Here is a 25312-nt window from a genome sequence, read left to right as displayed (position 1 = left end):
ATTCCCACTCAAACTAGAAGGGGACAGGACAGCAGGCGGGGAAACAGCCAGTGCCTGGAAATACAGGACCTTTCTACCTCGACCAAACGAGAACAGCAGCGTTTTCGCTCCCTTTGCCCACCAGCTGGGCACAGGCAGTGTCCCCAGGAGAGCATCCCCTCTGCTGCTGGCAGGAGGCTCTCACTCCCTCCTCAAGGAACAGCAGCTGCTCAACAAGAATTGTGTTAACTGGGAGAACTGGGGGTCCCCACACTTGCATCAGCAACAACAGATTCTGAAAGGTCACTTGTACCAAGTGAAAGCTTCCTTTGCCAATCAAGACAGTTTGTCCTGCCAAAATTCGAGGCAATTAAAACAAAAAAAACCTCCAAAAAAACAAACAAAAAATCCAGCAGACAAAACTTACTTCCTTTAAGCTTATTTAATGATACTTGAAACGCTTAAATTTTCTATTTCCCAGATCCTGAAAACAGATATTTTTTTTAAGTGACCAATATTTAATTCCAGAAACATACAACCTTATCAGCTAAGTCATAAAAGAGCTATTTTACAAACATACATCTGGATAATTAGAACAATAAAGTCTTTTTAGACATTCAAACATGATCAGTAAAAATACAGGATTATTAATAAAGATTTTTGTGTATTTTTTAAAGAATACTTCCAGATTTTTTTCTTCTCTTTAAAGTAAATCTCTGTTAAGAGTACATGATTGTATGTTGTACAAAGAAAATAAAAATATTCTAGTATGAAGAGAGCTCCACAAGACTTAATTCAAAATAAAACAGCAGTGTTTTGGCTGCAGTATCCCTTTTGCAGTACATCTGCTTGTCAGTTGGCACCTGAGGGGGAGGGAATTCAGGGATTTCTTTGGGGAACACAGGGAGAAAACAATGCCAGATACCATCAAGCACTGAGATTAAAATTGAGGGTCACCTGCTGAAGCGTCAGACCCGTCTTCTAATAACAGGGACAGTACCTGTAAATCAGAGTATCTACGTTTTATGAAAACACTGGAAATAGGCATAGTGCTGTCTGAAAGCTGACCAGCCATCTAGACTTCTTAGCTCTTGAGGTTTACATTCCTCATCCTTCTTTCTGACCCCACCTACAGGACACATTAAAGGAATTTCCCCTCCCTACAGAGAAGGCATGTTCATTAAAGAAACCAGAGTGATCAAACACGTTTGCTCTTCCACCCTTCTACAGGAGAAGGAAATTGCCCATTCCAGAAAATACCCATCGGACCTTTTTGCTTGTCCATGAACTACATCCCGTAACAGCAGAAAACACTTCTCAGAAGGATATGCAAGAATGGCTGCTATACTTTGTCTTTGTTCCCAAGATGAGAAACCCTTGCTCATCTTTTATTTGGGGAAGGAAAAAAACCCAAAACATTGGGAAGGCCTGGGGCAAAAAACCCCAGAGAACACTGTCCTGCTCTGCTATCCAGTTTCAGTAAGGGAATGTACAATCAACCATCCACCAACGAGGGGCAAATTAAAATGCTCCCTTACACTGCAAACTGGAATTTTAAAAAGGGTAATCTTATGGCTTAAAGGGGGAGAAAAAAAAAAAAAGTGTGAGAATCCTGCATAGTGCATTTGAGTTCCAGCTCCTTCCACACAGCAAGACATGGCCTGATGTCTGCTATACAGTAGATGTGCTAGAGAGGAAAAAGGACTGCCCATTATTTCAGATTACTGCTCTCAGAAGATAATGGATCCCTGACCCCACCATCATTTTTCTAGAGAAGTAATGCCCTATTTGTGAGGACGATCAATGTAGCATAAGAAGGCCAGCTGAAACGAAAAAAATAAACAGGACAGAGCACAGCGTGTCATTTATATTGCCCATAAAACTGGGTTCAAATGGGTTGGTCTTCTCTAACACTCCTTAAAGCTCTCTGCAATCTCCTGCTCTGCAGACTGTCCATTTCATCTAGCACAAAGGCCTCTCTGTCATCCTTGTGAGCCTGGCACAAAGTGTGGATGTTTCCCCTTGTACATCTTGAGAGCTGACAGGGACAAAACTGCACCTGGCCTCCCAGTCGATTATGTCCAAGGTAGTATTAGGGGATGGTGGGGAAAATTCCACTCCAGCATCTCTGGAGGCAATAACGTAAGGATGACATGGCAGCATAAATACTCTGCACTCCCAGCTTTTTCACTGCTACTACACCTATGAGAGATGAATCAATATAGTGGCAGATGATGCTACAAAATGCTTATGCAAAGGTGAAAACCTCAGAAGCAGCAAGGGCAGATTGCTCCCCCGTGGCACATCCGAACAGCTACATCTCATGCAATATGTTGCTCACCATGAACCTTGAAATTCATGCAAGTTGGAGAAAACCCGAGAACCAAGGATTTTACCTTCAGTCACAAGGGAAGTATTAAGCAACCAGGGCTTCACAGGTCCCGCCTTTCCTGGTCTTCCAGCACACTCTTGGAAAGCCAGACTAAGCTCTCTAATAGTTCCGTGGTAATTTTCAACCAACCATGGAAGCCTGTTGGAAAGCTTTTAGACAGCTAAGGTCATAGTAACTGCTCCTGCTTCTGGAGTGTAGACCCAGGCAAGCATCATGCCAGCCGATGAAGGGGAGCTGGGAGGGAGAAAGGGCCTTAAACACTGACGCTGGCTATAGCCCAGTTCTCTTTCTGGCAGGATCAAGTACAAGACACCACATCAGCATGAGGCAGCATTCTAGTTTCAGGGTTTATCAGGGGAAGCCTACAAGTTTATAACCAAAGGAACCATATGGCTGAAGGTGAGGAGGGGAGATCCCACCCACGTAAGAATGGAAGTGCTCAGCTAATACTGCCAGGACACTCATACAGGTGCAACAGGACAGGCCTTGGTGGGTGCTAGGAAAGAGGAAGCTCCTGCCAGCCTGGAAGAGAATGTGGCTTGTGTTGGCAGTGTAATGCTCCGCTGGTGAAAAATGACACTTTGTGCAATTGGCTTTTAAAACAAGAGAAACTCCTCCCTACTCTGTGAGGGTTCATGGCTCCAACTTCCACACCAGGCCCAAGATCATCTCTGCTGAAACTCTGTCAGTCTTTACAAGAACTTATTCCTTGCATATCTCTAATGGGAAGAACAATAACTGGTTTTTTCCTACATAAGTAGACAAAGGACAGATCTGATTTCTTGCCAGTAGCTAAAGAGAAAACATTTGCTTTAAAGGAGCAAGGAGCATGATCTTTATGCTGACCAAAGACAGAGTCTCAGCATTTCATGATGCAAACAATGCTATAGCAGTTCTGACATGTTAATGCAATTTACAGGTCTGGCATGCTGATCGGTTTGGGTTCGTTAACTAGTTTAAGACTTGGGAAGAGGGTGCAAAAGAGACTGCCCTACACACTTCCCACTAGCAGTCCTGTTCACGGTGGCTGTGATAGTGGGGACAGCTTCAACCACCTATGCCAAGCAGGAACTGCCTGCCCTAGGACCAACTTCAGAGCAGAGGCGCAGCCGGCTTAGGCTGTCCCACATTAGCTTTGCCGGCAGCCTGATATTCACCATCTTGTTCCCAGACTGGAAGGAATTCCAACAACAAACCCCATTACAACAGGCCTAACGAAGTACTAGAGAGCTGTTTCAGCCTACTTTGTTTTGCACATCTCTGTTTCAGTAAGAACACATTGGCACAAACCAGGGGTTTGTTTTATATATATATATATTATATATATATAAAAACAAAAACCAAACCCAAAAACGAACCGAAGCCCACCCCCCACAAAAACCTCCAAACCCACCCCAAGCCCTCAGCAAGACATACTTTCAGGTACTAAAACTTACTGGCCCTATAATCAGCAGTACCTGTGGCTAACTCAAATGGCAGCCCTTATTCATTCAGTAGTGGATCAGGGGCAGATCTGCCCCACATCTTTGAAACACTTCTGGGTTTGCATTTTTTCTTTTTGATCCAGAGAAGAGTTACGAAAGTGCTGCAGGTCCAAGTATTTTTATCACTTTACAAAAGGAGACAATGATCAAAGCCAACAAAGTCAAGAAAAAAATTAAACCTACCTTTCTCCTCTCCCACCCTAATCTTGCATGTCAACGAAGGAGACCCCTAATGGGAGAGGGGAAAAAGAAAATTTGCCCATCTCAAGTGCCTGGCTATTTAGTGCATGGAAAATTCTTGTTACACATATGGTGACATGAGCAGTTCCCATGCAATTGTTGAATACAGATAGCTCCAGCCAGAAGTCATCCTAACACCTTCGTAATTAGCTCTTCGCATGGCAGTTTGATTGCCAGCAGGGAGTGCAGAGTCCAGTCCAGTGAAGTAAAGATACACTTGCACATAGGCACACCCTCTCCCCTCAGACCTGACCTTTGGTTCAGGAGCAGTGGCACGCTGGGTGTACTATATGCAGAGGGCTAGAACTGTCACTACCCAATTAAAATAGAACAAAAAAAGGCAGATTAAAAAATTAAAATGTGCTTTTGATACACGGAATGAAGTCAAATAAATACATTGATTTTTTTTTAATGTCTAAATACATTTTTATATCCTACACCCAAAGCTCTGTACATTTGGTTTGGTTTTTCTGTTCTGAAAAATGAATTTCTGGTAGCAAGGAAAGGAGCAGAATAGAATAGGCTCCCTCACTGACAAGATAGTGCAGATGCCCCACAGGAAAAGCACCCCATTCCCACTTTGCTAAAGTATGGTTCACATGTGGATGGTCCAAACCCTCTTGTCTCAAAGTCCACAAGGAAGACAGCGGGTACTGTATCCTGATACTCTTCATCCAATCTTCAGTCACTCCTGAAAACATGACTAGCTTTTGTCTGAAGGAAGAAGAAAAAAAAAAAAGAAGAAAAACAAAAAAAAAGGATGGTGAGAGAAAGGGAGCGCAATGAGAGAAGAATGGCTAACATTTCTAAACACTAGTATTAGCAGTGAAAGCGCGTTATATGAGAAACAGCGCAGCCATTTAACCTTGACGACCTTTGTTAGTTAATTCCAGCAAATTACATTTCTAGGATGCTCAAGGCCAATTTAAAGGGACCCACGGCAACCACTTTACACAGCACTAGAGACACTCCAGAGAAAGAGAAGACAGACTGTACTCATTTTACATGCTCAAAAAATCTTCCTTTGGGATTTTACATCAATCTAGCCTTCTCTGACAGAGAAGTTGTACATCCTGAGATGTAGGTCTTTGGCAGGTATGAGTGAGACAGCTTGTGAGCAACCTTTTCAGAGGAAGGAACAAGCTCCTCTGCACACGTGAGTCTCGATGGATACAACTGACCTTTCCCGGAATCAGCATGGTCTCAGCCCTGTGAAAGCTGCTGAAGTAGGTGAAACCTTTTGCGTGCATGTGAGAAACATCAATAATTGACTTTGTGCTCTTTGTTTAATGTCTGAAGCTAATGTGGTATATGCTACCAATTAGAGACAGTCTGGTTGCGTACCTGAGTGCTCTCCTGTGGAGGCTGATCCAGCCAGCCCTTGGCGTCGGAGAATGGTGTAGTCTTCCTCAACCTCCTACAAAACAAAAAACAACCCCAAAACTCAAGTGGCTCTTTAATTACCAAGTGAACAAAGAGGGCCTCAAACAGGAAAAGGGAATTTTTACTACCAGTGAGTGGACTGAAATCACCCATGTTGCACAGTGACCCACAGTGGATCTCAGCTCCTTTATCGGCACCTTCATCAGGCCTTCCACTTGGATGCAATACTCCACTTTTCAGACTTCAGTTAAATTAAAGGCTGGCTACTGACCTAACATGTCGGTATGACTTGCACACCAAGACGCTATAACACTTCTACAGCAATGGCTGTTGTGTATAAAAAATCTCCAGCACATACAAAACCATCATTTTGAATATAGCAAGTCTGAAAACCTTGTTTACCGGTCTGCTGCAATTTAGCATCTCCATTTGACATCAGCAGCAGTATACAACAGATTTGCTAAGTCATTTTATGTCAGGAATTCCTATTCCTTAGGCCAGTGGCCCCTTCAAAACTCCACTGCTGCAGATTTGCTTCGGTTTTGTCCTATCCCTCAGGAAACTCTCCGAATTCAAATCAAAGCAACATACATACCCGCTAGCTCTAGCAGAACTACTTGCCTCTCGTAACCCACAACTCAATGCAACCAAAACAGCACCAAGTTTCTGCTTCAAAAGGTTCTAGAGGTAAGAGTCAAAGACAAAAAAGCAGGCATGGCTGCCTTCTTCCCCCTCAAAATTATTTTCAAGCTCTTTTCTGAAATGAAATGGGAGGAATATGAAAATCCTGATACTGCAAATAGAAACTTAGCGTACCTTTAACTTTTCAAGGTCATCCTCTATCTTCTGAATATACTGCATCATCTGCACACGTGACTCTATAGAGAAGTGAGGGCTTGCTACAAAAGAGCAGGACTCTTCCACTCCCCCCCAGCGTGAGGCCATCATCTCCTCAGCAAACGGGGAGCTTCCTCCATCCGACTGCGTGTCCCGGGGGGAAAGTGGCTGCTGCTGTGCAGAGTCCAAAGAGGTGCGGCCACCTGCAGTGCACTGGAGAACCAGAGATGATATCTCCTCATCTGTGGAGCTCTCCTGCACTGTTCCATATCCATCAAGGATCAAATAATTTCCTGTTAAGAGAACAGCTTTTTACTAACACCTCCAGCTCAATAATCACCAAGAACCACTGAACTGTAGACAGTTTAAGCAGACTTTAAGGAAGATAAGTGGTGAGAGGCCCAGATCTCTTGAGACATTTCAAAATGGGTAAGAAAAAGCATTTGTGAACACTATACAGAATAGTGATTGTATCAGACCAGACTAGTTTGATTCTGAATTAGGCTTCAGAGATCATGGCTGGTTTGGGGACTGCAGTTTGAGAATTACATGATTAGATGAGCTAAGCACCTACCTTCCTGTTTTCCAAAATCTGTGTTTCCATTATAACATCTGAAAAACGTGCACTTACACTAATGGTACCCGACAGACTGCTAGATTTCTAACCTCCGCTTAACTAGCTATGGTGCTGACGATGGTTTTAGATGGGTTAGCTTTAAAGTTTAGCTTGCTGATGATATGTTAAAAGATAAAGCAATTATAGACAGAAATGCTTTCACAACCTGCACTTAGCAATAGGATTATATTAAATAATTTCTCTACAGTATTAGAGCAAAGCTAGCATGTGGAGTCAGAACTGACTAAAAACAGGTCAATCTAATTTTGATGTGCCTGCACAGTTAAGAAAGTAAACAGCGTAAGAGGTGACAAATAAATTAGATGCTTCAAGTTGTTGGCTCAGTTTTAATAATTTAAAATGTCTCAGTAATTCAGGGAAAGAAAAATTATTTTCAATATGTAGTTGGAAAGCAGCATTCAGGCAGTCAAAAGTCAAAAATTGGCTTGTTCACATTGAGAGAATCCAGTTTTCAAGCAAAAACATTTATGGATGAGAAATTAAGACTAATAGTCATATAGAATCTACCTTCTAGTACCTACATCTACTATAACATACATGTGAGATAAACCTCAACTTGTCTACTAAATTTAGTAGTGTGCCACCATGTCAGCTGATCAAAATCATCACAGGACTTTCCAAACACAAAGCATGCAAAGCCCCATGAAAGTGCTCACAGCTGCTGTCTTAGAGCTAGTTATCTGCTGAGTTAAAAGCTCTATAACCTTGTTGAGGGCTGCAATAGATACACATTGAGATGTTACTCAGGTAACTGCCAAATATACCATATGTAGTAAAAATAATAGAAATAACAAAAATTATCTTTGAAGAACTTCACATTGGGGTAAGGTCGCAGGAGATAATTACAGTGCAAAGCTAAACTCTTTGGTTTTTTACCAAGACAGTACCTACAAAATAGCAGGAGTCATGGGGACTCTGTGTGTACAGACTAGGGAAGTGCTTTCCTTCAGGGAAAATGTTCTCCCTACAGGTCCCAACAGTCAGCTGAGAGATAAAGCAGTCCTGTGGCAACCGCAATCAAGAGCTTGCATTGTGCCCGGTGCCTCCATAATTACAGTCTGTCACAGTGTATTAACCCCACAGTATTTCAGCTTCTCCTTTCATACAAAAGAGGATTCATTAGGTACATGTTTGCAAAGCCCTTTTCAGGGCTAAAATTACTGTCAGGGTCTGAAAGTTAACTTTAAATATCCTATACCATGTAAGAAAAGGGGACATCTCTAATACTGAATCTAGACAGACTATCATTCAATGAGCGAATGAAATATGCTCACCTGAGATCCGTATTTGCACATCCTCTTCCTCCTTCCTTTCCATTAGTTCACTTTCAGATGGATTTTCATCACTGTGAGCTTCTCGAGCATCAAAAAAATGCTCCCCACTTTCATCAGCGGCCACCCCTTCCAGCTCTGCGGCTGAGATCTCCAGATTCATACTCATGCGGTCTATTGCTAAGGTACTACTTGATCTGGGGTCTCTCACGATCAGCTGCATGGCATCCCCTGAAGCTGGTGATTCAGCTGAAGTCCGGAGGCCATAACCAGCTGTGGACTCATTAGTTCCGGTTCTCAGAAGCGTTCTGTCCGTTCCAGGCTGGTGAAATTTGTTATTGTCAGAGTGCTGTAGTCCAGGCTCACTTCTGCTCTCCGTTTGGGCTTCATGAGAAACGGTCCGAAACCTGGGAAAGCGTTGCCGGTCTTCAAGGGTCCCCTTCTCAGAAAAGCCAAGCTGCTGTACCAACAATTGTTTCAGCAAGCCCACTGCAAGTAGAGATAACGTTCACAAGGCTTCTCAGACCATAACCTCCCTAACAACGAATAAGCTAGACCTAAGGCCACCCTTTCAGAAAGGTCTCTCTCTCATAGCAGCCAGCCCTCTTATTACTCTTGGTAGGAAAAACCAGGATTAAAATAAGTATGTACGGTCTGAAGCCTTAGTCTACATGTTACCTTACAAGCAACAGCAAACAGATCAGTGCAAGTTCCACCTTGCTTAGGGAACAACCGAGAAATCACCTACTGAAATTATCCAGCAAGTGAGGTGGAGCACTGATGAGTGCCCAGGTTTCACTCATGCCCCCAGATGACCTAAAACTTACGGCTGTAATAGGGGATTCCCACCTGAGAAACAAGCATATTGAGAACATTCCACTCAACTTTGAAATGACAGATCAAAAAAATTGAAGACACATTTCCCCCAAAATTTCATGCAAATTTATTCTTGTTTGAACTTCAACCCACATTCCTTTGGTTCCCAAATTATCCCAACCAAACACTTCATAATAAGGACACATTGTTCAAAACAAAAATGTGATACTGTCAAGAGCATAAGAACACTGTTCAATCTCAACATATAATGATCATTTAACACCCAAGAAAAGCTATGATTTCATACAACAGAACAGTCACTCATCTAAGTGGAAGGCTCCTGTCAAAATGTGAGTGACCCACGGCTGCTGTCAGAGGGCTGCTCTTTACAGCCTGAATAGTCATGAGATGCTGGGTCACTAATACTGTCTCTACGCACCCCACAGACTAAGATTACCTTATCGCTAGTCTCTGAAAACAAGTACCAAGGACACTTGTACAGCATTCAGAATTAGAAAAGGACTTTGAACCCTGTAAGGAGAAGCATAAATGGATCTAAAGATCCGAGATAACCTACTAGATTGCAGAGAACTGTCATTACTTGTAGAGGGAGATGGAAGAGGGAATTTGGGCCAAGGATATGAATGCTGTGCATTTGGGTAAAAGCAAATGACCCACAGAGAAGCAATACTGGCTACTCCCTCCAAGTACAATTGAGGGACTTCGTGTCCCTTTCAGAGTTGCCAAGAAGAGATACATGGATTAATGAATTCATTCAAATTTTAGGAAGTTATATTTAGGAATTGCACTGCTAGCTCTGATCAAGTAGGTTGCGTAGCCCTGCATTCTTCCTGTGAAAGGAGGTATACCAGAGGATGGAGAAAGTGATTAAAAATCTTCTATAAACAATTCTACAGAATAATCTGTCCATCAGGAAAATTTCTTTTCAACACGAACAAGTGTTGATCTAATTATATCCAACCACCTCCCAATTCCTCAGAAAATCTGAACCTAGACTTTGCCAAGCTCACATATATCCAATCTCATTTGTAGGATTTTACAAAAAAATATGCAGAATCATATTCTGCAACTCATGCAACCTCTCCTATTCTGCTCCAGTGCTATGAAAATAAGTCCACAGGCTAACTGCATTGTCTTTTAAAAAAACTGCCAACTAGCCATGGCACTGTACAGCACTGCACAAAGTTCTGCAATCTGCCGTCATCAAAGAACTTCATGGACAGTAAGTAACAATTCATTACCACCATCATTTTATACATGGGAAAACCACAGAAAAACAACGAGAGGCCTCAAGCCACAGAAAGGGCCAGTATACGAATTCAGAACTTAGAATTCCTTGCTGTCAGATCCATTTTGTTTTGCTACACTGTGATGTACAGCACAGAGAGAATTGATATTTTATAGAAATGGGCTTTAGATTTTATATTAGCTCATTGATTTAGATGGTTGACCTAACAATTTCCAAATCGTATCCCAGACACTGCCCACAGATACTTACAGTTCCTTAATGCATCCAGTGCCCACTGCCCTTCTGATACGGAAGGTAAACTGGTGGCTGTGTGTTCATAGCATGCAGAAGAATCTTTAAGTGTCAGGTCTGCCTGCTGCACTTTATCAAACTGTCTTTCTGACACAAGAAGACTTTCTACCTTGGACTTTTCAGACATGATGGGCGAAGACGACTGAGCATTCAGTATTAAGGGAGATTCGAGGCCCAAATCTTTATCTAGTAAACAGAAAATACACATTCAGGTTAAACAACTATGTCAAATATGATGTTAAACTGCAGAAAATTCTGCTTCACACAGGTATCTCAGAAAACACTGAAAAATACAGTTCTTTAGCATGGGATTGGTAAAAGGTCAATTCTTCCCAGGGGAAAAAAGAATATTTCCCAGCAATTAATAAAACAGATGGAAATAGTGAGAGGTACGTCAAGAGGTTCAGTATCACTTCTCTATATGACCTGTAAAGAAATCATTTCTTTCCAGAAAAGTGTCAAAGCTACCAAAAGATCCCCAAGCCACAAGGAATAAGGCTTGGCACATTTGCACTCCATGCAGCAAAACTAGTGACACCATTTACCTGGACCACTGTTTTACCTGGACTTTGTAGACTACTGGCAGGAATGTCATGCTGCTCTTTAAGCTTCTGCTGCTCCTCTTCTTCACGCTCTTCTCTGCAGGGAGGAAAGAACAAACACATTCTTTTAGTCACATATCTGAACTGCTGCATGAGAATCCGTGCTTTGAATGGCAAACTTTGAGCAGAAGAAGGAGTACTGGAAAAAGAAAAACGAGCCCTTCTTCTTCCAGCTGCTTTTACTTACTCGCCAGGTCCTGACTGTGGTAATGGAATCACTCTTCTGGTACTCCCCATTTTTACAGTCCCTGCCATCTGAGCAATAAGGTCCTGCCATCTGCAGAAGAAACATCAAATAAAAACATGCAAGACATGCAGCATAAAGAATACTTCTCTATTTAACACCTTTTAAATCCTGTTAATATTATTACTGCTTTTCTTACCAACAGAAACATCTTTAACTCTGTTACATTCAATTCCTCAGCAATACCTTGCAGCTACAAATGAAGCACCAGAGCATAATGCTCACCTCACCAGGATACTCTTCAGCAGAAGGAAATGAATGACAAGACCTTAACAGGAGTTCTCAGGCAAGGCAGTTATTTTATATATACATACACAAAAGCATTAAGTAACATTGCAGATATTACTGAAGAATTTCATATATGACGCGCTAGAACAGTTGCTATGCATCATACAAATAAAGTCTATGCCCTGCTTACGCTTCAGAAGAAAAGCATTTCCTCTACCAAAGAGGAAAAAAAGCATTTAGCTAGGGAATCAAATTCATGCACCGGGGTGCTCATGACGCTAGTACCAAAGTCTGCAAAGCTAACTGGTTCTGCACGAAGATGCAGTCATAAAAGACCAGAACTGCAAGGGTAATCAAAAGCCATTTTTGAGGTCAGAAAACGGTCTGGAGTGAGCCAGACAGCAAAGCTAAAATAACAGAAGCACTGAGTGTATGTATGGGGTGGGGTTTTTTAATACATAGGCGTGCTTAGAAGTATATATATACACACACACTCACTAACACCTGTGTATACACCCTTCCCCTGCTTTTTGTAAGTTGGGAGGGACTATCCTTGGATACTTCCTACATAGGTCAACATCACTGTTTTCAGCTAAGCTTAGAGAGGAACTTAGGTAATTCAGAGACACCTGCACAGTTACCACAGGCACGCAGGTGTACAACATCTCTCAAGTACAACAAATCAAGCAGCAGATGGAGCCGAACCAATTACTTACACATTCTTTTCTGAAACAGTCTGTGCCACCAGTTCATAAATATGAGCGCCATTTTCTGACATGGAGATGACGAAGAAAGCTTTGTTATCTGAAGCAACACAGGGAGGGGAAGAATTTAACTAGTTGCCTCGTCCCACATAGCTTTCTGAAAATTCCTAAAACTGGGCATAACCCCAATGAGAAGCAATGAAAGAAGACTTCATGAGATAACCCTCCAACGCTATGATATACAAACATAAGTCTTCCTCTATATAGGAAATTTGTCTATTAGTCCAAAAAAAAAAAAAAGAGCCATTACCACCCAAACCATTTGGAAACAGATTTATTTCTCCTTTTTTCCCCTCCTAATAACTTCTAGACTACCTTTCATCTGATACAATCAGAGTACTTAAATTTAGAAGTCTATTTAAAACTCAAACCATGCCTATTACTGTTGCAAAGAAGTTAAAAAGCTCATACATACAAAGCAAGATGTTGGACAACCAAGAATTCAGCCTACACATTTTTCCATGTTCTACTCTGGAACTCTAGACAAAAAATCTACCCTCAACTGATCTAATGCTCGTTTTTGGCTTCCTCTTTTGCTTTCTCAATTGGTTACACTGACCTGTTGCCACCTGACGAACCAGAACAGTGTTCAATTTGATGATAGGACTGAAGGTGTGTTTACTGTCAGCTGTCGATGCCAAGATTTTACTGTGGCACTTCAGTACCAGTTTATCATCTTGTTTCTGCAACAGCACCAGAATGTCCTCCAGAAGCAGAGTGTAGAGATCTGCATCGAGTGCAAAAGAACCCAGAATGAGTTAAAAGATTCATAGTTTTGTATCACTCCCCTGCAGAAATAAAAAGGCTGCATTTTTGATTACTCATGCAGAGGCTGTAATCAGTGCTATGCCATTCTAGGCAAAGCTTGCAAATCTTCTTCATCAAAACTACAGCAGAATGCTACAGATGGAATTGGATCATCTCATGACTGACTGCTGTGTCCCGGCATGGCCTTAATGATACTCCAGCACATTTCAGAATTGACAAGAATAATTTAATCAGCTCTGAGAAACACACAGGCATTATTATAGGTGGCAGTAAGAATCATAATTGCAAACTGCAGAAATGCTTTCTCTTTCTCTCCTTCTCAGTTGGGTTTGTGTGTGCTTGCTAAGTCGGTAGATGGAACAGGACTCACCAATAGTTTTGTCACGATTAACCTTCCAAGTTAGAGGTCCTTCATGAAGCATTTTTCTCTTCGTTAGATCCAAGTTCTGTCACCAGGGGAAAGCAAAAAAAGTTGCACTATGAAATTTAGGTGGAAACAGGTAATGGTAAAGCAAGGGAATGTCAGAGGGAAGGCTAGGATAGGCACTCCAGTTTGGAGATGAGCAGCTAAACCCAGTCTGGAAAGAGAAGTGTGGAGCAGAAGTAGGGTAATGCTTGTAAACCAGAATTTTGTGAAGGGTAATTGTTATCACTCTTCCTCTCCCACTGCTCTTTTGCAGATGCCAGGGGTCACAGGGTAGAGAATTTTCGTACTAAGTCATGCTACCAAGGCAGTACGATGTCACCTGATATCTAGGAGGAGTTTTTCCAATATCCCGTATGAAATCACCAGTTCTAGTATTAAAACTAGTTAATGCTTCAGCACTCAATTTGCAAGTCAAGTGTGCCTACAAATGATATACAAATCATTCCAATGATCTGATGGACTTTATAATGTCAATGGATTCTTCAGTCATTTCAGTGCTTGTGACATTTAGATCTGCAGGCAAGTAGAAGTGACAATTTTCACAAGTCATTCCTTCCAAGTCTCAGAGACTACAATCAATGACAGTAAGATTTCATAACTGCCAGTAAGTTCTTCATTTCCTAACTAAATGCTTGCAAGTTTATTTGTGGAAGGATACATGACACAGTTTTACAGAAAAGTCTTCACATAAGAATTTTTTAGATACATGCTGACTTTGGGGAAGATAGGAGAGTGATAAATAACAGAGAATCTATACAAGACACAGGCTTAGACAGTGGTAAAAATTAAGAACTGGGGATAAAGTACCAAATCACAAGGAAAAGATGCAGGAGCAAAGGGGGAAGGGTCCTTGTGTAGCAGCCACGTATTTGGAACATATGAGAAAGAAAAAACATGTTTCAAGTTGCAAGTGCCTATTGGCATGCATCATTCACTTGAAATGTGAAAATTTCATAAAGTCAGTCCTGCTCCAAGGATATGGTGTTGCCCATTCCATTTAACAGCAGCTGACAACAAGTAACCAGCTTCACTATCATAACTGCAAGAATTTACAGGGGTGATGAAACACAGTACTTTTAGCCCTGGACTTAAGACTTTATTTGGCTATACCTGTGGATCTCCTATCTGTGTACAAGTTCTTCTTTCAAAGCCAACTGCATTGCTACACCTCGTGACTCTCAGGCCTCTCCAGTTCCAAAAGCACAACTAAGACATGCAATCACATGAGATATATATCCATAATAAGGCTTATTGTCCACCAGGATATCTTTTATGCGATACACTGTGTTAGCCTGCAGACCATTAATACTTGTTCCACAGAGGTTACAAGCTTCATCAACACTACTATGTGCAGAATCAAGTTGTTACATCCACAGAGATCTTCAGAAAGGTAGAAAAACTCAAATTTCTGAGACCAATTGTTTTAATTTTTGTACAGAGGTATTCATCTCCAAAGACCATTTGATGGTACATCAGAAGACTTTAGTAGAACCGTAAGCTGAACACCAGGGCTGCTATCATGATTTACACAGAGATTGCTTTATTGCTGTTACTCACCCTGAACTCATCCATCATGGGATCCTCAGACTGCTTCAGGTAGGATAGGTCGAGACGACGCTGATAATCTTCCAAATGCTGCAGAAAATGCAATGAAGGGAGTCACTTTGATTAGCAGAAGTCACTAGTGTCAGAGCGTAGGCAGTCACAAATACTTTCACACGTTCCCAAATGCTCGGGATTCCTCCTCTCACAGGAATATTTCATGCCACAAATCATCTTTAAGCACAACATCAAAACACTAGTACATAGACCCTAGGTGTCTTAAAACAGCTTGCTGCCCTTCAACCCCCTTCTCCTCAACTTTTGACGCTAACTCCATTCACCTCCTACCTGCTTATTCTCAGACTCTTTGACAGCCTGGTTCACATGGTTAAGGATCTGACGACAATGATCCGCTGCTTTCTTCACTTTTTCTTTCTCTTCAGGCAGCTCTGCAAGAAAAAAAGGGAAATGTAATGTTTTCCAATAAAGAGTGAAAAAGTCAGAGATCTAGTGCAGTTTGCTGTCCTCGAATTTGAGAAAGAGAACTTAAAAACAGAATAGCCTATCAACAAAAGTGCTGCATTTCAAAGGTGAAATGACAACCATACATCTGTGACAGGAGATAATTCATTCTGCCCTGCACAGGACACCAGCCTCTGATGATCAACATGCACAACACAGCACTTCTTACTGTTCCTTTTGTGAGGGGCTTGTGACAACTATTTACTCCACAAGCATCAATCTGAGAAGTATTCTGAGAAATCTAAAAAATTTACTAAGACTCCACTGTGGCACAAAGACAGTTTTGGGGTACATATTTAAAATCGCACACAGCCAGCTAGCCAAAGTCCCAGGATTTGGCAACTGACTACTTTCTTCTGTATTTCTACCAATCCTCTTATTTATATAATTTGGAAGAGAGAGAAACAGATAAAGAAAAATAATGCAAAATATATTTAAAAATGCGTTACATAATAACTTTTTGCACCCAGATAACCTGTATTTATTTTAACAGCTTAGGAAAGAAGTATCTCTGGCTACATTCATGCAGCCTGATTATAAAAAACAGTCTTCCATTACAGCAAGAGCAAACAAGTTATCTTTCCAGCCAATGTCACTTGATCATACACAGAGAGACACACAGGTGAACCCCATCAATTCTCACTACCACAAGCCACATTAAGAATCTAGTAAACAGGCAAATAAACAAGTACATCAAGGATAATGGAGTATCACATGCTTCCTAATTATGATTAGAGTGAACTTGTAAATGCAGTATATTTTTTTATGAGTAATGAAATTACACTACAGCAGGTACTGCTAGTAAACCTGAAAAGGCATCTTGTGGTATTATTAATCATATTTTCGCCTGTTATGCTGGAAATATCTGCCAGTGTAACACATCCTAGCTAAACTCCACCCTCTGCAAGAACATAAAAACATTCTGTAGTGCTTTAGAGACGCAACAGATGAGGAAAGAAGGCTTCATTAAGATTCTATTGGTGTCTATTGTGTAGGGAAATATTTCTTTCCAAGTTGTTCTTCATTTACATTATGTCAAGAACATCCTTTTTTTTTTTTTTTTTATGAAGCTTGTTTTATATCAGACTTTCGGGGTGTAGGTCAGACTGCATTCTGACCATTTTCAAAGATACTGGCAATTTTGAACTAGTAACTGAGGACTGATTTTAAAAACAAACCAAAGCAAAAAAAAACCCAAACCACCACCCAAAAAACCAAAACCAAACACCCTTACTCAGTAACAAGAAAACCTTGACATTAAAAAAAATAAAATCAATTTGTTCTGTATTACCTGATTTGTGGTCTCTTGAAGAAACATGTTGATTTGCCATAAGCTTTAACACTACATGTTCTTTGCTTAGATTCTATAATCTTCCTTTTCTTCTTCCTTGCCTAGAAGTATGCCCTATGTCTATCCAAGCTTGTTTAACCAACGGAATAACTTGATAGGTTTTTATTAGATTCTTCATTGTTCACATTTTTATGTTCGTAACGGACAATTAGGGATTTCTGTTAGTGAAGATCTTTTTTTTCCTCTCTCAAATATATCTACATGGAAATTGGAATTCATTTAAATGCGTTGTCTCTTACTAGTTTGATTTAGCTATCTTAATGCCCTGAATTCAAGAAAAAAAGGTTTATCAGAGTATATTTATTATTGAAAACCACTTTATTGAAACAGAGTATCATCTTTAGTGATTGCATGCTTTCTAGTTATTTCCTTCTTCAAGATTACAGAAGTGAGTTAAATATATCTAGAAAATCACAGAAAGAACAAGGTATGCTAATGACTATTCAAAACAATAGCACAAATGCAACTTGCCTTTCAGTAAGTTCCTAAAGATGTGGTTGCTAAGAGCACGTAACAAGGAAGAGTTACATGATACCTGCTCTTTTTATTCTGCTTCTATGCCTTCTGAATGTAAGTTCAGCTATTGACATTATCACATACTCGTATACAATCAGAAATATAAAGGGTGCACAGAAAACATTCTCTTCACTTCTGTTTGGCTGTCATAATCATTACAAGCCGTAAATAACAGTAACCATCAGCATAAAACTAAGAAACTGGCTAGGAACTGGAGGGTGGAGAGGAGACAGTCAGGAATTCCTGGTTTCCTTCTTCAAAAACTAATAGCAAATCGAGTTGTTTTGCCAGTAACTTTCATAAGCAGAGTGGTTTGGTTTATCTTCAAAACTTCAGCGCTCCCCCCTGAGCTTTTTAAAACTACGTTTAATTTATTATACTGCACTCTACACACACTACAACCCAATGCAGACTGTTATTCGCTTATTTCACATTGGATTTATCTTTTTTCTATTTTTTGTACAAAGAAGGAAAATGAATTTAACGTAGAAACAACGACTGGATTTTATTATTTTTTTTAACCTGCCCTCCCCTGTGTGGGAGGCAGCAGCGAGGTCACAGTGAAAAGTGACAGTGATCCATACAATTGAACTGTTCTTCAACATACGCCTTGAAATCGCATTTGTCTAGACAACCTGCCGAGATGCATGCACAAACCTTGGTGGAAAGGCTTTACCTGTGTACTTAGCAATGTTATCCAGCAGAAGGGGGTACTTTGTCAACCTCTGCATCTCTGTGGGAATGATGTCCTTCAGCTGCAACCGGCGACACAGTGGATTACTCTCAGCATCCTAAATTTAAACAGCACAATATCTACATTTGTCATTTTTATTAAGACTATAATTACCTGAATGTGTAACATCTATACATCACGTAAACGCCTATTACTTCACTTTCCAGTAATTAAATACAAGACAAGAAATGCCAGGATCTATCATTCAGACAACACATCCCCTCTCCCTTTGCAATTACGTATAGGAAAGGCTCATCACAAAAGCAGCGGCTTCCTTCCCTCATTACTTCACACAGGCCTGGTACCATCTCAAATCAATCTCAGTCACTGCCATGCAGGGAAGACATCAGTTTAGACTTTCACACTACAGCAAACCTACAGTACATTTTTCAATATAACCTCAACCCTTGTATTACTAGAATTCTTCTCAGTCTGTGGTAATGAAGATAATGTTCTCTCCTCCAACTGCCAAATGTATTCAAGCCCCTTTCCTGGCAGGCAGGATAGGTATATATCATCTGTCTTCTGCCCGTGGAATGCATCAAAATTGCACTACTATAAGCAGTTTTCCCCACAGAAGGACTCATCCTTGGGAAACAGTCACCTCAAGTGAAGTGTCACCTCCTGCCTGGGACAGCGCGTGCTTTCCTGCATTCTATCAGGACATTCTGTGTTCCCCAGAACTAAAGGCTCCTCCCTCCAGAAATGATTAGTAGAGATAAATACAGTATTGGAACTGATCCCAATCTGAAGACAACGTTAGACATGATGTCATTAATTATAGTAACTTTATCTACAAGCATTCATTATGCTGTGCTGGCCACAAGCCACATCCTCAGGCAACTCAAACCTCTGCATAAAATTCACCTGCACAAAAGTCTGGAAGCGAGAGTCCTTCTTTTGGCGTGACTTGATGACCTCTAGAGCAAAGGGCTGGTTACTGCAGAAAGTGGCAGTTGCATGTTTCAGCCTCTCCTCTGCTGGTCCACTAAACTGTGCCAGAAAGACAAGAAAGCCACATTTAGACAGACTCAAGTTCAGCATGTGCCACTTTCAACATATAGCCACATAGCAGAACTGGTCTTGCCAGGGAAGAAGGGAATTACTGGCAGTATATGAGAAGTAATTTCCATCCTGTTCTTAAGGTCTTGTCTTCCCGATCTACTGAGGAACCCTTTGCATCTCAAACTCTGCAGCTCTCCTGTCTCCAGCCGTAGCACATCCAGTCTTTTCCACAGATGCACTACTGATTCAGAGGGAGAATACAGTGCCATGTCTCCACTAGCAGCCACAAGGAAAGCAGAAAAAACTGCACTCAGATGCACGACAAGGCATTATCTACCAGACTGCTAGTCAGCAAAGCCAAGAGTCATCTTGTTTCTCAGGGACACCCATGCTTAAAACCAGAATATTAACATGACATCTTATTTCCTAAACAAAAGTATTACAGAAACACAGTTAGGGGAAATGATAGCCATGAGCAGAGCTGAGAAATGTACTTGAAATGACAGATGGTTAACCTCTTACTGCAACTCTTCCCATTCCTGCTACCCAGTCTGAGATGCAGTGTAGTAACTCCTGAAATACTCACTCCAGAGAATGAGATCCCGTGGGTTTTTGTTTCAGTCACTTAGCCAAAATACTACACAAGGGCATATAACAATTAGCTTGAACTCTAGCTTGCTCTAGCAAGTATTTTCTCACTTTTTCATAATACACAGGAAAACTGAAAGGGTTGGAGGTGTTTCTTTACCAGCCACACCTGACTTTTGTTTTCCTTCTTTTTTTTTCTGGAATACTAGACAAACAGTGGGATATTAAAAAAACACCAGAAGAGACCTATGCAGAGCTGAAAAGAATTAGGCAGATCAATCTTCAATCCTAAATTAAGTAGTCTTGAAAACAAACTGGTAAGTTCTCTCTTGGGAATCTCCTTTTTCAAAGAATCTATGTCACTCCTGCTCCTGTCATTTGGATCTCAGAAAGGAAGCCTGCAACAGTGTTATAAATTTGAAAAGGTCCAGCTATGTAAATTCTAGGATTGGAAACCAGTATTTTAATCTATTTTTAACTGCACCACAGGCAACGCAAGACTTGTATTTCAGTGTTACTGAAATAAACTGTGCTATCAGCTTTTTCAAAATCTAATTCTTAGCTTTATGTCTGCAAAACTACCTTTCTGCTCTACCCACACATCATAAGGAAATTATTTTTTCTTCTTTAAATTACTCTTATCTCTAGCCAAATGAAAAATCCTATGAATTCTTCCTGCTTTCCTTCAACCTTCATTCTGTAGCTCTATGTTGGCTCCACAGAAATGACAGCTCTTCAGACCCTCAGTTCCCATTAGCTGGGAATTACCTTCACTAACCTCTGGCTCTGTCATTCTATGAAATGTTATTTTCAAGCACAAGGAAGCAAAAAAGGATTTTACCCAGGAAAGCAAGTCTTCCCCAATTTGGCCAATAACAGAAGTCTCGTTCCGTTTTCGGACAGCTTTCATCTGATCGTTCAATACAACTTAAAAAAAAAAAAGTAAATTTTATTAATGCTGCTCAAATTGTTTTAATCATTGATTTTAAAATAAAAACTACCTAGGAAAAGACTAGATTTGCAGTAATTTCCGTTAAATACATCCTGCAACCTAATACATTTAGCAGAATATCTAAGAAAACATTATATAACTCCTTTGCACTTCTGTCTCACCTCTCTTCAAATGTCCACTAAGAACCTTTCCAGCCTTACCTTTCCTGAGGCTCAATATCACTGCCCTTTTAAAAATATCGGAATAATGTAGAACGCAATTTAAGCCACCTGCATAAAATTATACAAGTGGTTACTCAGCGGCAGAACTGAAATTCTAATTATGAACAGTTCTTTCCTAAACAATTAGGAAGGGCTGCCCTTCAAAACCACCTGCAAGCCATCAATCCTTCCAAATTTGTTTTCATATTCTCTTAAACAGTTGTAACATTTTGAACACTGACCCATTGAAACCATTCGTCAAAGCATTGCTCCTTTTATCAAAGCATGAATCAGCAGAAGAGAGTCTGTGTACACAGATAAGAAAAAGCAAGTACCTGAAACACTGAACACATGCATTCCTTATGAAATTATCTTTGTAAATCAGAAATAGAAAAAACGTGCAAAAAGGAAGAACAGCTGAAGTATCCTTGTTCATCTGAAGCATTTTACAAAGTTCCCTGTTGTTTCTAGGTCACTTGCTTAAATTTTTCAGGAAAATATATATATATATATACACACATACACACACCCAGAATTCCAGCTGCAACTACAAAGTTGAAAGGCACCTCAGCTGCTCTTACCATGAAGCCCAAGGATATCCTCCAGATTTGAAAAGATTTTCCGTTTGTCACTGGAGTTCAAGATCCCTTCACGGGTGACACGCTGGTAGAAGACGTTATGCAGAACCTTCAGCGTGCGGACATGAGCTCTCTCAGTGTAAAACAATTCTGAAGGAAGAGGGGGAAACAGGATTGTAACCACCTTCTTAAAGAGGTGTGGCAACGTGGATTCAAATGTGAAGCAAACAGAAGCAGAAGTATGAACTTACAAAAAGTCTCCCTTACCGACACCTCCCTTGCTGGCCCATATTCCAGCTTGCTCCGGAATGGAGCCATGCTCTGCTATACTTCCATGTTTGAAAGAACAGAAACACTAACTGATTCATGACTCAGAGAGCTCTCAGCAGCTCTTATAGCCACATAGAGTTCTGCAGGATTGCAAGATCTGAAATTGAGATGAAGCTTTGAAGATGAAGTTTGGTAGTAGCTTTCCATTTGCATCATGTGCTTTCCAACAGCCTAGACAGCGCCTCTTGCCTTCTTTTATGGCACATGATATTGCAAACTGGCCTTTCAGTGTCAAACCACCTAATATTGTTTATTTCTTCTCCAAGGACTGGATTAGTTTCACCGCAGGATACTTTTCAGTAACAAGTACAAGTTTCACAACACACGAGCTCTGCAAACCAGAAGACTTAGATGGCCACTACTTCAAGCAGATTAATGAAGACAGAGAGGGTATGGAATTTTAAGAACTTCAGAGTTTCACAGGATAGGTTTCAACTTTGTGCTTGGTGAGCTAGGAAAAAATACCCATCTCACCATTAATCACTTCTTGGCGCTTGATTTCGTAGGGTTTCAGCCCCATCAACACTTCTCGGCTCACGAGTTGCTGCCAGTTGGGAGGGTCCATGTCCATGTCAAAATCATACAGCTCATCCTCACTCTGTACATCTGCGAAGCCAACACTGTCCATCCTAACATAAAAAAAACAGGTCAGATCCTTAAATCCATGCCTAAAATGGGAAGTAAGAACGATTATTATTATTTTTTTTTTACTAAGTACATGTATCAGTTGTAAAGCATTACGAATATGCTCTCCCTAACAACTGAAGGCTGTTAGATGTCTGAACCTATAGGCACATTTTCTAATTTTGCCCTTTACAGAACAACTAAGAGTGAATATCTGTTCTTACAGTACTTCTATAATCCTCCTTTTAATGATACAGATAAAATAATTTGCTTGAAGTCAAATACCAAGCGGTGAGAGGGCAGGTTACAATTTATTCCCTCAATCTATCGGCAGATACGGACCTAACAGCAATACACAGATTTTATATTTAAAAAAAAAAAAAAAAAAAAAAAAAAAAAAAAAAGAGGAAAACGTGTGGAAATCTCAACTCCCTAACCCATCAATTTGAATCAGTAGGTACAACAATCACCATATTTCACTCACAGATCAAAGGGCTTATCTGCATACGATTTACTCCACTTGTCCCATATACAGACGCCCGTGTCTCATTTCATGTATTTATTTAAGAAAAGGAAAGATCATGCAGACAATTGTACCAGCTCAGAACTATGAACATCACCACATTCTACTTCATAACTTGTTAAAATCTAAACAAATTCAGTGACATTCGAACATTTACAAGCATACTCACTTGCGAAAAGGCTTTGGTGTTCCCATGTCAACCATTCTGCAAGGAATGAAATAAATTATTAGGGAAGCTTATGCAAGAATTTCACCCCACCCAGACATCACACAACTCCAGACCAAAGGCCTCACCTCCATGCTAGAACATTTGTCCATCTGTCAGCCTCACCCTCCTGATCTACAGTTTTCTGATACTACCGCAGCAGCAGGCACAGAACATTTCCTACTTCTACCAATAATATTTAACACAAATGATGTCACTTTTTATGGACTAAGCTCCCACAGCCACTGTCCCATGGAGGCTCTTCCAAGGCTCAAGCAACCAGGGCTCCCTAGTTACCTCTCTGATTCTCCCTCCTCCTCCTGCAAGTTTTCCAAAGGAGATGGGAATTCGAAGGTGTTATTAGGTGTGCGGGGTGTGCCATCCATACAGTCATTAGCAGGTGGAGCTTCTCCAGTCTGCTTCAAACCTAAACACAGAACAAGTATGAAATACCAAGAACTGTACCAAATTAGAGTACATCAAAGAACTTCACGGCCTCTTCATAGCTTCTTGATGCACCGCCTCATTTCAGCTTAGAACTAGAGGAACTGAATTCCTAGTTGGGCAAGAAAAATCTCAGTGACAAATCTTTCTAGATGACACTGACTTGTGCTTACAAAAGCAGGCACCTGAGACTGGCTTTTTTCCTGCTCCGATGCCACACTGATAGAACCTGCCTAACAACAATTTCTGGCCATGATAAGATTTCCTAATTTGAACCAGAGAATAAGTCAGAAAAGATGACTAAGGCAAGGAAGACCATGTCTAATGACATAAAAACATTTCCCAATTTGTTAAGTTTGTTGCATCAGAGCTTTGCCCATCCCATTCACTGTCTTTAATCATTCCTCCTTGCTTGTATTATCCTACCTGTGTCACTGTCCTTGCTCCCCTCTGGAGAGGAAAAAGGACCCATTGCCAAAGGAGACATTGGGTTGACAGGTGGGTATGGTGCATCTGCTCCGTCACTGGAGGACCCACTCTGGCGCATCTTGCCAGAGTCTGATGGCTCTGGGCTAACAGAAGACGCTGTAGGCAAGTGCTTGGGATGGCGGGGCTTCTGCATCTCCATGGCTCTGCCAACTAAACAAACACAGAGCTGTTACATTGCTGAAAGAGCATTTACCGGTTTTCAGCAACGGAGAGAGGAAGCATTTCAGGGCAAAACAAGGTTTATGTATCTTCAAAAACATTTTTTAAAAACAAAAAGTTTACTAAATCTTCTTAGCACAGATTTTTATAAGACAGCAGAGACTTTATCTGACTTTCAGACTAATAGTTAGGGAACATACATTTCCTTGTCTGACATACTTGCACTGCTATCGTGTCGACTCGGTCTCCTTGGTGGGCCCAGAATGTTAGGAAAGCCTCTTCTCTTTCCTTTTTCCTCTCCTTCTTTCTCTTTCTTGATACTTTGCTGCAGTTAACATATAACAAAAAAAAAAAAAGCAAAGCAAACAGATCACATTTCTTCAAATTCAGTTATTTACTGAGATACTGACTAATTCTTTAAAACTACAGGAGCTTGGTACAAAAGGATTTTATTTTGAACAAGTTATTGACAGGTCAACAACCTGCAGCATCAGAGGCAAACACAGCCTACAGACAGACTATCAGTGGTGTGTAATAACAGGGTTAACGGCAAGGAGGCACAGCATCTGAACAGATCCCTAGGGTAAGAGACCAAGTCACAGTGACCCACAGCACCCTGTTTCTCTAAGGCATAACATCGTGTGACTCCAAACCTCCACAAGCATACAGACTCTAATCTGGGAGAAATACAACTTATCCTACCACTTCAGAAAGGCTGCGAATGCTTGATCTAACCTTTTTGCACTGTCATGGGAGAACTGCTTGTTGATGGGTCTTAACATTTCAAAGGAAGTTGAAATGCTGATGAAAATAAATAGCTACTGTGACCAGATACACCCCCATACTGTGGGAGACAACTGAATACACCCACAAAGATGGAGTGTTGGTGGAAAAATTCATTATATAACTGGGAAAGTG

At 40.8% G+C, this 25312-nt stretch overlaps 1 protein-coding gene across 5 annotated transcripts in view; it reads right to left on the bottom strand.

Moving 5' to 3' along the window:
- Window positions 1–406: 406 nt before the first annotated feature.
- Window positions 407–25312, bottom strand: part of ARHGEF12 (Rho guanine nucleotide exchange factor 12) — an 82989-nt gene continuing 58083 nt past the window's right edge. For all 5 annotated transcript variants that reach the window (XM_056322902.1, XM_056322904.1, XM_056322900.1 and 2 more), the window contains 21 exons: window positions 24614–24719; window positions 24173–24385; window positions 23600–23729; window positions 23267–23302; window positions 22425–22579; window positions 21624–21770; window positions 20732–20817; window positions 19165–19290; window positions 18241–18355; window positions 15524–15624; window positions 15191–15268; window positions 13577–13652; window positions 12998–13165; window positions 12391–12478; window positions 11390–11479; window positions 11163–11239; window positions 10559–10786; window positions 8227–8712; window positions 6295–6608; window positions 5440–5512; window positions 407–4809 (listed from right to left, as the gene is read on the bottom strand). In XM_056322902.1, coding sequence (XP_056178877.1) covers window positions 4799–4809; window positions 5440–5512; window positions 6295–6608; window positions 8227–8712; window positions 10559–10786; window positions 11163–11239; window positions 11390–11479; window positions 12391–12478; window positions 12998–13165; window positions 13577–13652; window positions 15191–15268; window positions 15524–15624; window positions 18241–18355; window positions 19165–19290; window positions 20732–20817; window positions 21624–21770; window positions 22425–22579; window positions 23267–23302; window positions 23600–23729; window positions 24173–24385; window positions 24614–24719 — 2904 coding nt within the window. In that variant the 3' untranslated portion in view covers window positions 407–4798. The remainder of the gene's footprint in view (window positions 4810–5439; window positions 5513–6294; window positions 6609–8226; window positions 8713–10558; window positions 10787–11162; window positions 11240–11389; window positions 11480–12390; window positions 12479–12997; window positions 13166–13576; window positions 13653–15190; window positions 15269–15523; window positions 15625–18240; window positions 18356–19164; window positions 19291–20731; window positions 20818–21623; window positions 21771–22424; window positions 22580–23266; window positions 23303–23599; window positions 23730–24172; window positions 24386–24613; window positions 24720–25312) is intronic.

Source organism: Falco biarmicus, chromosome 20 (genome assembly GCF_023638135.1).
Source record: "Falco biarmicus isolate bFalBia1 chromosome 20, bFalBia1.pri, whole genome shotgun sequence".
Taxonomy (NCBI): domain Eukaryota; kingdom Metazoa; phylum Chordata; class Aves; order Falconiformes; family Falconidae; genus Falco; species Falco biarmicus.
Note: the sequence above shows the minus strand (reverse complement) of the source record. Positions and strands in the feature narration are given on the sequence as shown.